General features: G+C 35.8%; 1 protein-coding gene across 2 annotated transcripts; it reads right to left on the bottom strand.

The window, feature by feature from the left end:
• Window positions 1-277: 277 nt before the first annotated feature.
• On the bottom strand, window positions 278-14,473 carry pitx3 (paired-like homeodomain 3). 2 transcript variants are annotated; one of them, XM_058378572.1, is made up of 4 exons: window positions 14,241-14,473; window positions 8,318-8,444; window positions 5,540-5,745; window positions 278-2,679 (listed from the first exon to the last, which is right to left on the bottom strand). In XM_058378572.1, the coding sequence occupies exons 2-4, from the start codon at window positions 8,424-8,426 to the stop codon at window positions 2,113-2,115; spliced, it is 882 nt and encodes a 293-aa protein (XP_058234555.1). In that variant the 5' UTR covers window positions 8,427-8,444; window positions 14,241-14,473; the 3' UTR covers window positions 278-2,112. The 2 variants fall into 2 exon arrangements, with proteins under 2 accessions (XP_058234555.1, XP_058234564.1); XM_058378581.1 differs by having other exon boundaries at window positions 14,250-14,473.
• Between the last annotated feature and the right edge of the window lie 453 nt (window positions 14,474-14,926).

Here is a 14,926-nt window from a genome sequence, read left to right as displayed (position 1 = left end):
GGTTTTTTGGGCCAGGGTTCATGACTACTGTAAATGCGTCTTCTTTCTAGTTCACAGTCTGCTGTGTGAAGTAAACATCGGAGACGAGAGGATATTTACACTTCAGTGAGATATTGATTCAGAGTGCTCAGAGAGGATCATCAGTGTGACCAAGCCTTGTCTGAGAATACAGATCACACACACACACACACACACACACACACAAAAGCACGCACTCTTTCTGTAACCTCTGCAAGCATTTTTTTTTACTTCTTGACCTCCCAATAGTACAGAGAGCTTAATGTTTCATTTTATTTTCACTATTCAGTGTTTTATCAATTGCACACACATTTTCTCACATTCACTGATAATTACATTGGGCTCCATTGTCTTTTGTTCCTGTCGTCTGTGTTATTCTCTTGTGATGCTGGTGTGTTATTTTGTAATAATGGTGATATTAATATGATAAATAAATCATTAGGCAGAAAAGCTTAAAGATGAGGTAATACTGCACTAATATTTTTTGCACGTTGTGTGTTTTGTTTTTAATATCAGACACCTTTGTGAAGAATAACACCAAATCAGCAAATAGCTAAAGAAACATAAATTGATCTTCACTCTGTCCAGTCCAGAGTAGATTTGCAGTACTTTGTATGGAGTACTTGATGTAGTTAAGCACAGAGCATAATTACAGATCTTGTTTGATAATTAACAATATTTTAATTCATATTCATTTTCTAATTGAAAATAATCTAACTAAAATTGTCCCACCAAAAAATATTCTCTGTAAACAAGTGGAGAAACTGAATTGAAAGGGAATGTTTCTGTGGACAGCTGAAGGGTCTCAGGTTTAGTTAGGCTGTAGCTGGAAGATTGGGTGCTGTGGCGCTCTGGAGTGATGCCTCTTATGTGTTTACGTAATGTTGGCCACGTTCCCTCTAAGACAAGGCGCAGCACCAAGAATCCCCTCCACCCTCCTGTTACATGGTATTCATGATAAAGTGCTGCTTGCAGCTAGGGGAAGACTCTACAAGCGTGTAGGTCAAACAGATCAGTGACGAGTCACCAGGACCATCTATATCTTTCCATCTCCCGCTCTATTTCCCCTTCGTTCCTGCTTTATGATGTTGTAATGGAACTTAGGGAACATTGCTAATGCCAACAAGTACAAGGAGAGAACACTCTCTCAGATTTTGTCCTGATGTGATAATTATTTTGATTGCTAAAAGGTTCACTCAACTCTATATTTGTTTCAGGGTGTTACTCATTAAAACAAATAATTCTTTATTTTCATTTTAATGAGACAAATCAGGCTACACCAAAAAAAAAAAGGTTTTTTTTCAACAACTGCACTCTTACATACATTATTTTACAGTCATAGACTCCCTTTTTAGAACACCACACAAAACTATATTCAATGGCTTTTTAGTTACTTATTTTTTTAAAAAAGAAATTGAATGTTCTGTTTCAGCAGAGCTAGAACTTATTTTTACTCTTGAACCTATTTGTCTTTCTTTCAAACTAAGCATTGCTACTTCTTCTGTCTGACAGCAACCTTTGACACGACCTCTTACCCTAGGTGAATGGAATTCACAACAAAGATTAAAATTCCTTTAAAATCCACATTTATCCAAGTTCTGCTCTTGAGGAACATGCTTAAATCATTCTTTAAAATACTACATTTCATAGATATTTTTGTCACATACAAAACAGAAAGCCATTATGTACATCCTTTTGCCTGTATTGCAGACACATGTGCCTCATTATAGGCTTGTGGCAAATGTAATTTTGGACACTTTTCCTTGCAAGGCTTTTCTACCAATGCAGTTAAAAGCATCCCATCCTCTTGTTTGTAATTCACTCTAGTCATGCTGGAGAGAAAAGTTTAGAGATTCACTTGGTCAGTTCAAAAGCCAAGTGTCATGATCAAGTCCTTTGAGTCATGGTCCATTTTGAGTTAATTTCTCTTTTACTTCCTCATGAAACTTATTCCTATGGTCTCAGTCATTTTCAAAAGTTGCATGTTTGTAGCCAGTCCATATTGCTGGTTGATGCCTTCGAATGAAAAAGCAGATTAGATCAGTAGTGGGTTTAAGGACAGGATGGGGATTTTCTCATACAAGCAGAAGAGATTCATACAGGCCGATCGACTGCATACTGGCATGGGCTTAAGTTAGACACAGGGTTTTGCACAGCCGGGTATGCAAAGTTGGTGTGTTGTTTGGCTTTGAGCCGGAGACTAGCCAGGCTGGAGTTACAAGTGTCTCTGTACATGTAGGGGCTGGCCGTGGTGGCGTAGGGGCAGGTGGCCGCTGACACTGCCACTGTGTTGAGCGTGGGGCTGTTCAGATTGTTCAAGTTGCCCAGGTTATTCAGGCCTGATCCCGGCACCCCTGTCACTGCTGAGGGCACCATGGAGGAGGCCATGTTCATGGAGGGGATGGAGTTGGGGGGAGAGAACATGGGCTGCGACGACAGGGGACTAACATTCATAGAGTTGAAGAAAGGGAAGCTTTTGGCTGATAGGGGGCTGCTAGCCAAGCTTTTGGTGGCCCAGTTGTTGTATGAATAGCCAGAGTACATATCGTCATATGGCTGCATGAGTCCATTAAACTGGGCACCAAAGCCATTCTTACACAGCTCAGCCTGCTGGTTCCTCTCCCTCTTTCTCCACTTTGCACGACGGTTTTTAAACCATACCTGGATTAAGAGACAAAGAAAGAAAAAATGGTCAAAACTATATGCTACATACAGTAAATTTGTAGTTTCACAATATATATATATCTAATTCATCATGTTAAATATACAGTGTATTTTCTTTCTTGCAAGACAACCAAACAACCAAAAAACCTTAATCACTATTACCACTGGCAAATGTAATGCATTATTTTGATAATAAAAAACTGCTTACTAAATAAAATATGTATTATTGTGTGCAGAGAAAGTACATACTTTTGAGTACTGGGACACACAAGACATTATTTAACAAAACATTGTGAACATTGTGGCCTTGTTACATACACTGTCAACATAAACAAACAACTCTTTGCAGTTAATTTGTTTTTCATTTATTATACCTTATATAATTTATACTATATAATTTAATTTACCATTTAATTTGGATTTATTTTTCCACACTTCATTACCCTTCTCTAAAATGAATGTGTAATGCAGTGAAGCAAACATCATAAAACTCACCCTTCAAAAATCTACCAGAAACAAGAGACCCTCCGGCTACATTTGGGATACTCATTTCAACATACTACAATTTGGGACACTAATTCTAATTCTGGATACTATTTAGGATGGACACAAGGTGAATTGTGACGCAGCACAAATTCAGTCACACAAGAATATTCACTGAGAAACAGCCTCCTATTGAAATTACATATGACCATGGTCAGTTTAATTTAATTCAGTCAAACACAATGATCTGTTCTGTTAATTCACTACATTCTAACCATAAATACAAATACAAGTGTACAAGCCCATGCATTTATGTATAGCATTTAATTACCCCACCACTTCTAACTATATTCATTTAATTAATGTTTAACTCCTATGGATAAAAAATTAAGATGCAGCAGGAAGACAAAAAATATCCAAATTCCATGAAAAACTGTATATCTGGCAATTCTAATAATAAAGTACATCACTGACAAAATATTATATAAAATAATATTATTTACTTTTTTTAGAAGAAATTTGCAAAAGTTAAAGAAGGACAAGTTCTACTAGACATTTTCAGCCTGCATTAAGGCTGATTAATTAAACTCAATTATTCCCCTATTATGAGCTATGTCAGAGAGAAATGTCGGAAGAGATCTCTCTGCACATTAGTCAAATTTAAAGTTCTATTTTTAGAGGTTGTAGGTGGATTAAAGTTTTAATTGCTAATTTTAAAGGCTAATATTGAATTTAGCTCCACAGAATCTGTTTTCTTAAGCATACAGTGAGTTGAATTGCAAAGGAAATTTAATGGGTAAAACTCCAATTGTTATTCGTAATAAAGCAGTGAATATTTGGAAATCCGTCTAATTCTCACTAATAGATGGTCTCATGATGACATTATGGTTTTATCTTTCATCTGTCAGATACTAAGAGCAAGTAGAAAAGTTAACTAGTACCTGTGACTGAAATCTGTTTATATGATGCTTTAATACTTCTGAGTGACATTACGGAACTATTGCTGTAGTAATGAGAAGATCATTTACCAAGCAAACAGTGTGATATACCACATACTTGCATTATGCCATTAGTTTATTTTAAGGGACGTGGAATCCCCCTCTCTTTGAAACATGTTTGCAATGATATCAATGGTGTTTAAGACTTCACAGAAATAACTGAATATCAAATGCTATCTGGATCGCCAGGGTTTCTCTGGTCTTAATTTAGGTTCTCAGCTGTTTCATGATTCATTGAATCAACACTATATCTGCATAAAGTTATATGCCATAACAATACATTTCTATATTCTTATTCCCAGGACAGAAAAACATACTGCATGCAAAGGCATACAAAAACAAACTAAAGCATACAAACTGCAAGATCATGAAACATCATCTTTATATAGTCCAGTTCAGCTATTTTTAATATATGATGATGAAGTCTTCCATAAAATAGCCAGTGAACAGTAATAGTAACATGACAAAGATCTTCCTGAAAAAAAAAAACCCTCTTTGTCCAGAGTGGCTTTAAAGGTACCCCAGGTCGGCTTGGCTTCAGGTCAGGGTCATGATTTAGGCTTGGAGAGTGTGTTAGGAACACATAGTCATTCAATTGCATAAATCAACATGACAGAAGAAGTATTCAGAATATGTTGCAGGAGCGAATGTCCTGCTAGGATTAGTGGGATACATACAGGGTTCAGGAGGCCACTGATAGACATTAGGACAGGGACAGCGCCAGCCCTGTTGTTCTTTCAAAATAGCCAAGACTGCATGCTATGTGACCTTTCCTCTGTCCAGCATGAATCTGATCCTTTAGATGTCGAGCAGGCATGAAGCCAGTGAATGTGCTGTCATCCATCAGGCTAGCACCCCACCTGCTTTATTCTCTACTACGCTTCAATAACTAAAAATCCTGGCTGAGATTTGAGAGGAATAGCACTGAATTTGCATATGAGTAATAAGTATTTAATTAACATATGTTGTATACCATTTGTATGTGATCACACTTTGTGTTATATTTAAGTGATTTCTGATCATCTGAAACAGTGTATGAACTAAGATTTGATCACTAGTACTTTATCACTTTATAATTATATGTAAAAGTATATGAACTAAAATATAACATTACAAAAAATTTTGAACCTGAAAATTAAGAAATTCTAAATTGCGCAGCAGACGTGTTTCCATTTCAATGTCAATATATCAAAGACAAAATGAGAATAAGCACTGAGAGTAAACCGTCTCTCTCTGATATAGTAATTGCTCAGTAAATATAGAATTTCACTACATTTCAGTTCACAAAGCACAAACCTGTTTACGTCATTACACAGCTGTAAGTGTTATTAAGTAGTGTTCAGTTTCTGCAACTCAGAGTACCAATAAACACATACCCTCACTCTTGCTTCTGTGAGATTTGTCCATACGGCGATTTCCTCTCGTGTGCTCATGTCTGGGTAACGGTTTCTTTGGAAGGTGGCCTCCAGTTCCTGTAGTTGCTGGCTGGTGAAATGTGTCCTCTGCCTGCGCTGCTTCTTCTTCAAAGAACCGTCCTCAGGGTTTGATTCATCTGTCTGATTCTGATGGGACTTCTCTGTGTCTGCATTAAAAGAAAAATATATATACTACTAGATTGCTCGCACAGTATTTGCTTATTACAAATCATTTTGTTCCTAGACAATTTAATTTCTGCGTGAAAAAACTGCATGGGAAAATTGCCTTGTCATGAAAAGTTACCCACCAAGAAACACAAAACAAAGTAAACAGCAAGACCAAACAGCATTTGTTATGTCTGGGGAAAATCCTCCCTCACCAGAGCAGTTCTGCAAATTGAAGACCTCACAGAAGGAGCTAAATTAGCTGGCCACATAATCCCTGGATCAGGCATTAGTGACAGGGCAGGTTTGGAGCTGTTTGGCATGGGCTTAACTGCAGGAGCATTTCTAAATCAGCAAGCTTTCCAACACACCACAATTCACCATAATTCAGTAGGATATTTTCAGCACATTAACGTGCATTATTGTAAATAGAGAACTTAAAATAGAGATAAAAAAAAAATCTGTTCCAGGCAATTCAACCAACCACAATTTTAATATTTTTTTAACAGATCTGTAAAGTCCTAGACACAAGGATTCACACACACACACACACACAGATTCAAATCATGACTTCCGATAACACAGTCAGCTCTTACAACACATTGCTGAGATTATGACAGGCTCTTCCCCATTAAATGATACTGAATTCTCTTTATTAGGGACCACCAACTCTTTCATTGGAAGACTGCTGGCTTGCTCTGGGGCCTGAAGCCTTGTTATATGTGGATTTATGTGTGTGCTGCACCGCTTGTCACATTTGGCTCCAATTAAATATAAATTTATCTGCAGCCCCTTGGCTGTCCTTCAGATTACAACATTTGTGAATATATGTCCCATAAGGGCAGGTCTGAACCTCTCAATTGACCTACTTAATGATAAAACAAGAAACACAACCCTCCAAAACATCCTAAGTGGCTTTGTATGTGCACTGTGGGATGCGAATGTATGCATGACGTTTTAAAGCAAGCCAATGAACATGACTTGAGAGAAAGAGCATAGGGATATTAAGGGGATAATCAAAATATTTCCAGATGTATTTCCATTGATTATTTTGATTAAGTGAAATATCTTTTGATATTAGTCAATTTTCTTACAAATTATTGTTACAAATAGTACAAATATGGTTATCTCTGGTACACTATAAAATTGAACAGCAAAATAATAATAATAATAATAATAATAATAATAATAATAATAATAATAATAATAATAATAATAATAATAATAATAAACAAATAGCAAAATGAAGATAACAAGATAGTTTTTTAAATAACTGAAAATGTTGTCATCTTGCTTATCTGCTATTATTGTTCCAGATAAACTTGAATATATACACTTTTCACTTTTCACCTTCTTATCAGTTCTCAAACTTGTGATTTAAGCTTTTGTTTGGAAAAATTAATCACAATAACTGTTAACTATTGACTGTCTGTTTACTAATAACTGTCAGTTAACTACATTACCTGTTAGTATTATGTTTCCCTTTGGACATGAACCTGCAATGCTCTTTCTTAAAAATATTTTCATTCCTACTTTAGTCCATCAGTGATATAGAGTCTTTAAAAAAATACTGTATGTAGGCCACTACAATCTCTTATCTGGAAATGAGTGGAAATAATATGATTGTAATATAACATGATGTTTATTTGCTATTAAAGCTTGTGTTGATGCAGAGATGGAAAAAAAAAGTCGATTAGATATAGTACGCATCAAAATGTACCTTTATGTAAAATTCATAGGACCAAAAAAAGTAAAACCTCTGCGCTGAAATGCTGTCAGTATTGCTGTCTTGGTGTCTTGTTGCTTTCAACTAGAAACCGCTGTATTACACAGACGATGGGTTACTTTTCGGCTTTGCGCCGTTAAATCCAATCTCAGGACATTACAACATGAGACACAAATCCCCAGTTAAAAAACTGGAACAAAAATCTGCTACGGAAATTGAATAGGCTATATATTAAGTTAATAATAGGGTCGCGATTATTACCTGAAGATGGTTTAGAAACATAATGATCTGATCATCAATAGATCAGAAATAAAATGCAGAGAGTAGCACGAATGAACCTTAGAGAGATAATATCCCTGTATTTGTCCGAGCGTCTGAAGACATCCCACAAAGAAAAACAAAATAAAAACCTTAAACGCAAACCTAAATTCTGGTATAGTCATTTTGTAGAAAACAATCGTAACTTCATGTTATTTACTGTCGTGCTCTAACATCATGGTTCATTTAGCTAATTTTATTTCTGTGACTTCACTGGGGACGTAGACTGTAAATAATCCTGATTTAACAACCGCCTACACTGAAATGGCGACGTCCAGAAGCGCATAGTGTCATAGATCATTAAAATATGTGGCATATTATTAGGTCAAACCATATCTGCATGGCAGCAAATGCGCATGTGTGAAGTAATCACTAATTTATCGTTCTGTTTATTGTGCTACATAGTGCAGTATATTGCAGGTGTAGTCGCAGACAGTAATACATCCTGGATTCCTGCATTTGACTTTTGTAGCATAACTTTGACCTTGGTTTTAGTGTTTGTGTGTTTAGTTTAGCTTCAGTAGACTGACCGCTGTTGTCCTGGCCTTTACACGCCGCGTCGTGTTGCGGAGTGCCGGAGTCGGACAGAGACAGTGCGGGGCTGCGGGCCTCGGCGTCCGCCAGCAGATTAAACTCCATCCCCCCGACCCACAGAATCTGCAAAACACCACAAAACAAACAGACTTTCAACTACTTTTAGAAGTTTACACTAGAGTAAATAAACCAAAAATAAACTGCAATTTAAAAAATGTCACAGCGCAATATGCGACATGAATTCACTGGATTTAATAAACTGATAATTAAATAAATAATGTATTCTTGAACGAATATATATATATATATATATATATATATATATATATATATATATATATATATATATATATATATATACAAAACAAAAAAATCATGCCATGAAGCAAACTTCATGTTTCTCTTTCCTAAAAAAAAATCTGCAATTGATCCGGTATAATCCAATGCAGATCATTATCTTTACCTTGGTTGTTTCTCTAAAACTGTAAAATGAAAATTGTATTGATTTTTAACATTACTATCATATCTAGATTATGCCTCGAAAATGTCATTTGATAAAATAAAAGTCAAATAAAAAAAGTGTTTATGTTATAATATCTGTTCTAGGCTGTGAACCTGTGTGAAATATGTTTATCAATTAAAACCATAAATGAAACCATAATTAATCACAAATCGACAAATCTATCAAATAATTAACTTGAAACAATTAATAGAGAACATACTTTTATACACAACAGCAATACCCACAATTGTATAGCCTACTTTAAACAAAGACTATACTCTAACGAGGCCTCAGTTTCCTAAAATTATACATAATTTTACACCACCTTGAAGAGAGGGAGAGAGAGAGAGAGAGAGAGAGAGAGAGATGCTCCTTCTACCAATTTACAAGCTGCAATCCTTTTAAGGAAACTCCGCCATAATCAAACAAAATCCAACAAACCTATAAACATAATTAATCTTTATATTTATAAGAGAAAAGACTGTCTAATTAATGTGTCTAAAAAAACTCTTTTGTAGGACGAAGCGCAAATCCATGACACCGTAATAGAAACTAAAATAACAGCTCGTTTATTTATACAACAGCAGTTAACACCTTACATATGAGAGAATCACTCCCTTAACACGCGGACTGCTATAACCTCTGAAGTGCCCTAATGTTCCAGTGTCGCATTTAGGCTGCCAAAAAGCGAGAGGGGAAGACAATAATAATATAAACCCCCTTAGAGTGCAGTCCTTCCATCTGCCTGGAAAAGAGCAAGAGAGTGCCCAAGGATTTAAATGCCAGGATCCAGATCATTACCATTTGTCTTTTTAATTGTGGATCTGAATAAAGTAGCTGTTAATCTGTAAAACTACAATTTTGAATTCGGATAAATATCTTTCATTAACCAAAGCATTATTTTAAATTAACTAGACCAAACTATTTCAATATGATGCATATTAAAAAAATTCAACAATGTGATTATGAATATAACCCACAGCTAAATATTACAGCTAAATAAAGATAATTTTGTGTGACAACAATACATAGAGAATATGTTACACCTAACACTCTTGTTTAATACTGAATAGAAAGTCAGTATCCTTTCGTAAAAATAGACATGCAAAACTAAACATATACTAATCTAAGTATATCCCCATCAAACACTTTCTCATCAGATATGGATCAGTAAATGCAAAATGTAAATTAAAGGATATGAATTTCTCCATAATATCATATCGATTTCTATTACAGTGATTACCTTTATTTTTGCGAGAACGGTGGCTTAGCGGATTCAGATACTACTAGTGATTAGATATTATAGACATTGAAAACATATTATTATTATTATTATTATTATAGGACACAACGCCTTTTCAAGTTCAAGGTAGTTAACATAATGATTCAATCGTTAATATCTATCTATCTATCTATCTATCTATCTATCTATCTATCTATCTATCTATCTATCTATCTATCTATCTATCTATTCACGTATTTATTTTTTAAAATTTATTCATAAATATTTATGTAGTACATATCTGTTGTCTACTGATATATGGATACTCCATTTTTAAAATATGTGTATTCCTTGTGTGTTCAACTGTATTCACGCGTCATTCACTTAAACGGGGTGTATGGACAGTATATCATATAGTGTAATAGAATATGTTCTTCTATTGTAGAGCATTGACCGGTGTGTGTGTGTGTGGGTTGGGGGGGGGGGGGGGTTAGCGAGAAAAAACTCTTGAAACAAGTGCCAACTATTACCTCTGGGAGTGAAACCTTCTAAAGCTTTAGAAAGCCTCTTACAGGAACGCACCTAGCCCAGTCAGACACTCGCATTTTACAACTTAAAAAACTCAAAACAACAAAAAGTTGAACATTACCCGTTTGTCGGTAAAATATTAAGAACGCTTCATTCAAGGCATATAAATACAAAATTTATGAATTGCGATGACTGGCCAGAATGAATGAGTAGGGATTTGTTCAAACACTGAGCTACAGTTACATGTCATATAAGTTATTATTTTTGATTACTTAACATGTTGACCCTTTGGGAGGGATATGTGCAGCATAATAATAATAATAATGGAAGAAGAAGAATTATGCCAAATAAATACGCTAAATATTTTTCCTTGTTAAATCTAGTTTAAAGTTAAATGATTGCACAGTGTCTCCAACATTAAACAAATATCCTGATTAAGATGTTAGGGCACTCCAACCTCCAAGTATTTTATAGGCGGTATTATAATCCACATCGCCATTTGGTATTCAGTAGCCGGCCACTTTTATTAGAATAATTGTAATGGTTTCCACTGAGCTAGGCTTGCACGCGTTTCACGCTTGATTTTACAACTTGCCAATAATACAGGCATTAACTACACTTCCAGTAAGTTTATATTCAGCACCTTTAAGTGTTGAACCTAAGAAACCTTCAGGCGTAAATGTTCTAAGCGTTTACATAAGGTACTTCTGCTTTTCTTTCACCACTTTTCAGCGCGTATTTTGACAATAATTTGCATAAACAAAGCACTGGATTTCTTGCATAAGTTAAAAAGCAGCATGCGTAAAAAGAAATGGAAAACAAACATGTAGCTTAGTCCAAGTTAACATGTCCGGCATGGTTTAAAACGTGCGAGATATTGGTGCCATGTATTAATCAAGAAGTTTACATACGCGTAATCTATATGGCGATCTCGTTAAAAGAAGAAGAAGAAGAAGAAGAAGTAGAAGATACAAGAGCAGAGAAGATAATAGAGGGGGGAATCCTCTAATTTTTCTGGAGATTGTTGAGTCCATCTGTTGGTTCGGCCAAGGCAGAATAAGCACATTTCCATTGGCAGCGTTATTAGGCTGGGAATTATTCATAAACGCGTCCAGAATTAATTCCCTGGATTAAGAGTTGATTAAGATGTGTGTCACTTTGCTGTCTGAGAACTTATTAAGGGCCCACTCGAGCCGGCGGCAGATGGAATTTCTACCCAATGTTTGTAGATGTTAATTTCCACCCTCCTAACATCCATTTGCATTTGCCTGTGTGTGTTAAAGCTGCAGCTCTACATATCCGTGAACTAGGAGATGCACAGCTAGCAATATAACACTGCCAATGTTTATTCACGCAGTTTTAATCTTTGTGCTGGGATACAGATGTTTTTGCTGTAGAGACGTTAAACACCACATCCCCAAAAAACAAAACATCAAAACATTGCAAATGCGGATTCAATTTTTTTAATGGGAAAAGGATTGAGTGGTAGTGAAATATAATCTACACAAAACTGTTACTGTATTCCAACCTATTTTAGCTTTCTGATGAATCTGAACTTGAAACTCAGCCCAGTTTACTGCAAGTTGTATAGGTTTATGTTACAATGCATTGCTTCTAAAGATCTTGGCGCAAATGTCACAAAAGGTTAGTTGAAAAATTATTATTTGTGGATTTGTTCACAGTGTATCCTAAATTCTACTTTACAATGCTGTGTGTTCTGTAGCCCAATGAGAAGCCCATCCCAATCCAGGGAAAACTGATGGGCCACAGTTGAGCTCGAGCTGACAGGGATTTATTCATTACGTCACGCATGATAACGTCCACGAGGTCGCGTAACCCTCGCGTGAAAGCTTAAACAGGCCCGACGATGTCCAGCCTATGTCCAGCCTACCCCAACTATACCCCATTTAAACTCAGCCACATGTGGCTTAAAAGTTCATTTATAAAAGCTGACCCCTTTCAGAAAATTCGGCACTTTCACAATCTAGATATGTGCGCATTTTATGTATCATTAGTTTACATGGCACGAGTTTGGAAATGGCATATAATATTCTTTAAATACTATTAATGGGAAATTCGCTAAATAGACAAAGAACATTGCTTTTCGTTACAAGCCTAAACCTTGCACAAACCAAACCATAAGTTAAAGCCTATCTGAAAATAGGTTCAAATAATTTACAAATTAAATAAAATTTTAAATCGAGTCTGAATCTGCCGCTTCCAACATGTCCTAAAATATCAGTAGATTTGGAATAATTCGCATCAATTCATGATGTACTCCATAAAATTAAATGACCTTTTAAATAAGCTTTCGTATACTAAAAATACCAATGTAATATTATTGTAGTCTATATTTATTTTCCATGTGTCCAGTTATTATTATTATTATTTTGTGTACAGCTTGACTATTGCGCACAATATATTAAACAGTTCAGAAAAGTCCAAATAAAAAAATCCCCCGAAAACGGTGTGTCCAAAACTTCTAATTATGGAAGTAAGCTACACAAAAGAGATCCATTATTATGTCTTTCAATCTAATATTTTATTTTGTTTGCAGTCTAGGTGGTAATAAGACCTATAGCATAAGTTTGATATCAGATTATTGTCAACTGTAAATGCATATTTAAGGACTGAAACTATATTAATACACCTATGAACAAGATAAAATATAGCCGGAATAGATTGGATAAGAGGTTTGTAGTTGAAGTTGATTATTAATTTATTTAAATAGCAGACGCTTCGTGGATGAACATGAGGCATATAATGGTGATTTCTGAAAATTTGTAGTAGCCACAATTATCGTGATATTTCAGTCTGTGTCAAAAACGGTTAGGGTTAGGGTTAGGGTTAACCTGTCTACTGATGTGTGGCATTTTAATGCTGACCCGAAAGAGACTCATATTAAGTTCTAGTCCATATCATGCCTGAGACGCGGTTTTTGCCAGATAGGGTTATGGCTGTATCCTGACAAGCAGATACGGATGCAGTGACCATACAGTAGTGGGCCAGATGAAAGTGGAAACTGGACCGGCACTAGTCCACAACTCATGTGTTATCCGTAAGGCCCATAACTATAATTACCCCAGAATACATATTCTGAAATTATGACACGCATGATTGAGCCCGCACAAATATCAAACTTGATCTTTATTTTTTATTTTTTATGTATTTATTAGGGTTTCAAAATTATAATTCAAATTGAAGTCTAAAGACTGTTAGGTTGACGCACTAATTAACCCTGATTATAAATTCAGCAGCATCCTAACATCATGTGAACAAGTTTGTACAATGCCGGAGTCTTGGAATAAGCTCTTTAAAATTTGTGTTCATTAAAACGATTTACAATTGAAATGAGTTCAGGCAATAAGGCTAAAACGATGCATTTAATGTATAGCGTAGATGTTATATACAGAATGTGCGCATTTCCGATCAGGCCCTAGATCATCATGACTGCTGTACAATGATGATGAAGGCATGCTGTTTATCTTTCTTGCTCCCGGTTTACGGCCATGTAAGCGGAGCTCCACATCACACGCAGGCTAGATACTCTTCCAGTTTAGAATATTAAAAGCTTTCAGTTTATAACACGCTTCTCCCTGTATGTTTAACAGCGTTCCTTACCTTACCACTGTTCAGTTTTTTAATATAGAATGTAGCTTTGACTTACGTTAAATACCTCTTTGGTGGAAGTAATCCCCGAAAAATGCAACTTTGTTGTGGCTGAGCTGCTGTCCTGAAATGATGTGCCGATCAACCGTCATGAAGAAAGTTCCCTGGACTGCAAAAAAGATGAGAAAGCTCACGTTTCCTTATCTGACATTTGTCTGTCATGAAGAGTGCTGGAAAAAGTGAAGGCTCGATCCCCACACGCAGAGAGGGACTGACTTTATGCTAAACCTTGTGCGACAGGTCCGCGGCAGAAAGGACTGCCCACATCTCTCTCTCTCTCTCTCTCTCTCTCTCTCTCTCTCTCTCTCTCTCTCTCTCTCCACGATTGTAATTTCTTTGTGAGGGGCTTCTACTCGCTTATGTATTACAGTAGCTAGATTTATGCTGTGCATAACCTAGTTAGTTTTAGTTTTAGATTACTTAAAATAAATATTTTTTCAAAAACATATAATTATTGTATAAAAAAATAGACTCCAGTGATTTTCCAGCCAAATGTTCACACAAGATCAAATCTATCACATATTCATATCTTTATAAAGGTATTTGATCACTATTAAAAGATCAGGCATGCACCCACACATTCAGCTGCTCATCACACTCTTTTGCAAAGGGCTACTTGAAGTAATTCTCCACAAGTCCTGGTTTTCAGCCAGATTTTTTAGGTTGCCCACACAAGAGGAGCAC

The sequence above is a fragment of the Hemibagrus wyckioides genome, linkage group LG03, assembly GCF_019097595.1.
Source record: "Hemibagrus wyckioides isolate EC202008001 linkage group LG03, SWU_Hwy_1.0, whole genome shotgun sequence".
In the NCBI taxonomy this organism is placed as follows: domain Eukaryota; kingdom Metazoa; phylum Chordata; class Actinopteri; order Siluriformes; family Bagridae; genus Hemibagrus; species Hemibagrus wyckioides.
This window is presented reverse-complemented; position numbering and strand designations above follow the sequence as displayed.

Coding starts and splice junctions, on each gene's coding strand:
- pitx3 (XM_058378572.1), bottom strand. CDS start 8,426: ATGGAGTTTAATCTGCTGGCGGACGCCGAGGCCCGCAGCCCCGCACTG. Junction 5,746..8,317: donor TAAAGGCCAGGACAACAGCG/GTCAGTCTACTG, acceptor CTTTTAATGCAG/ACACAGAGAAGTCCCATCAG. Junction 2,680..5,539: donor TCACAGAAGCAAGAGTGAGG/GTATGTGTTTAT, acceptor CTCTTAATCCAG/GTATGGTTTAAAAACCGTCG.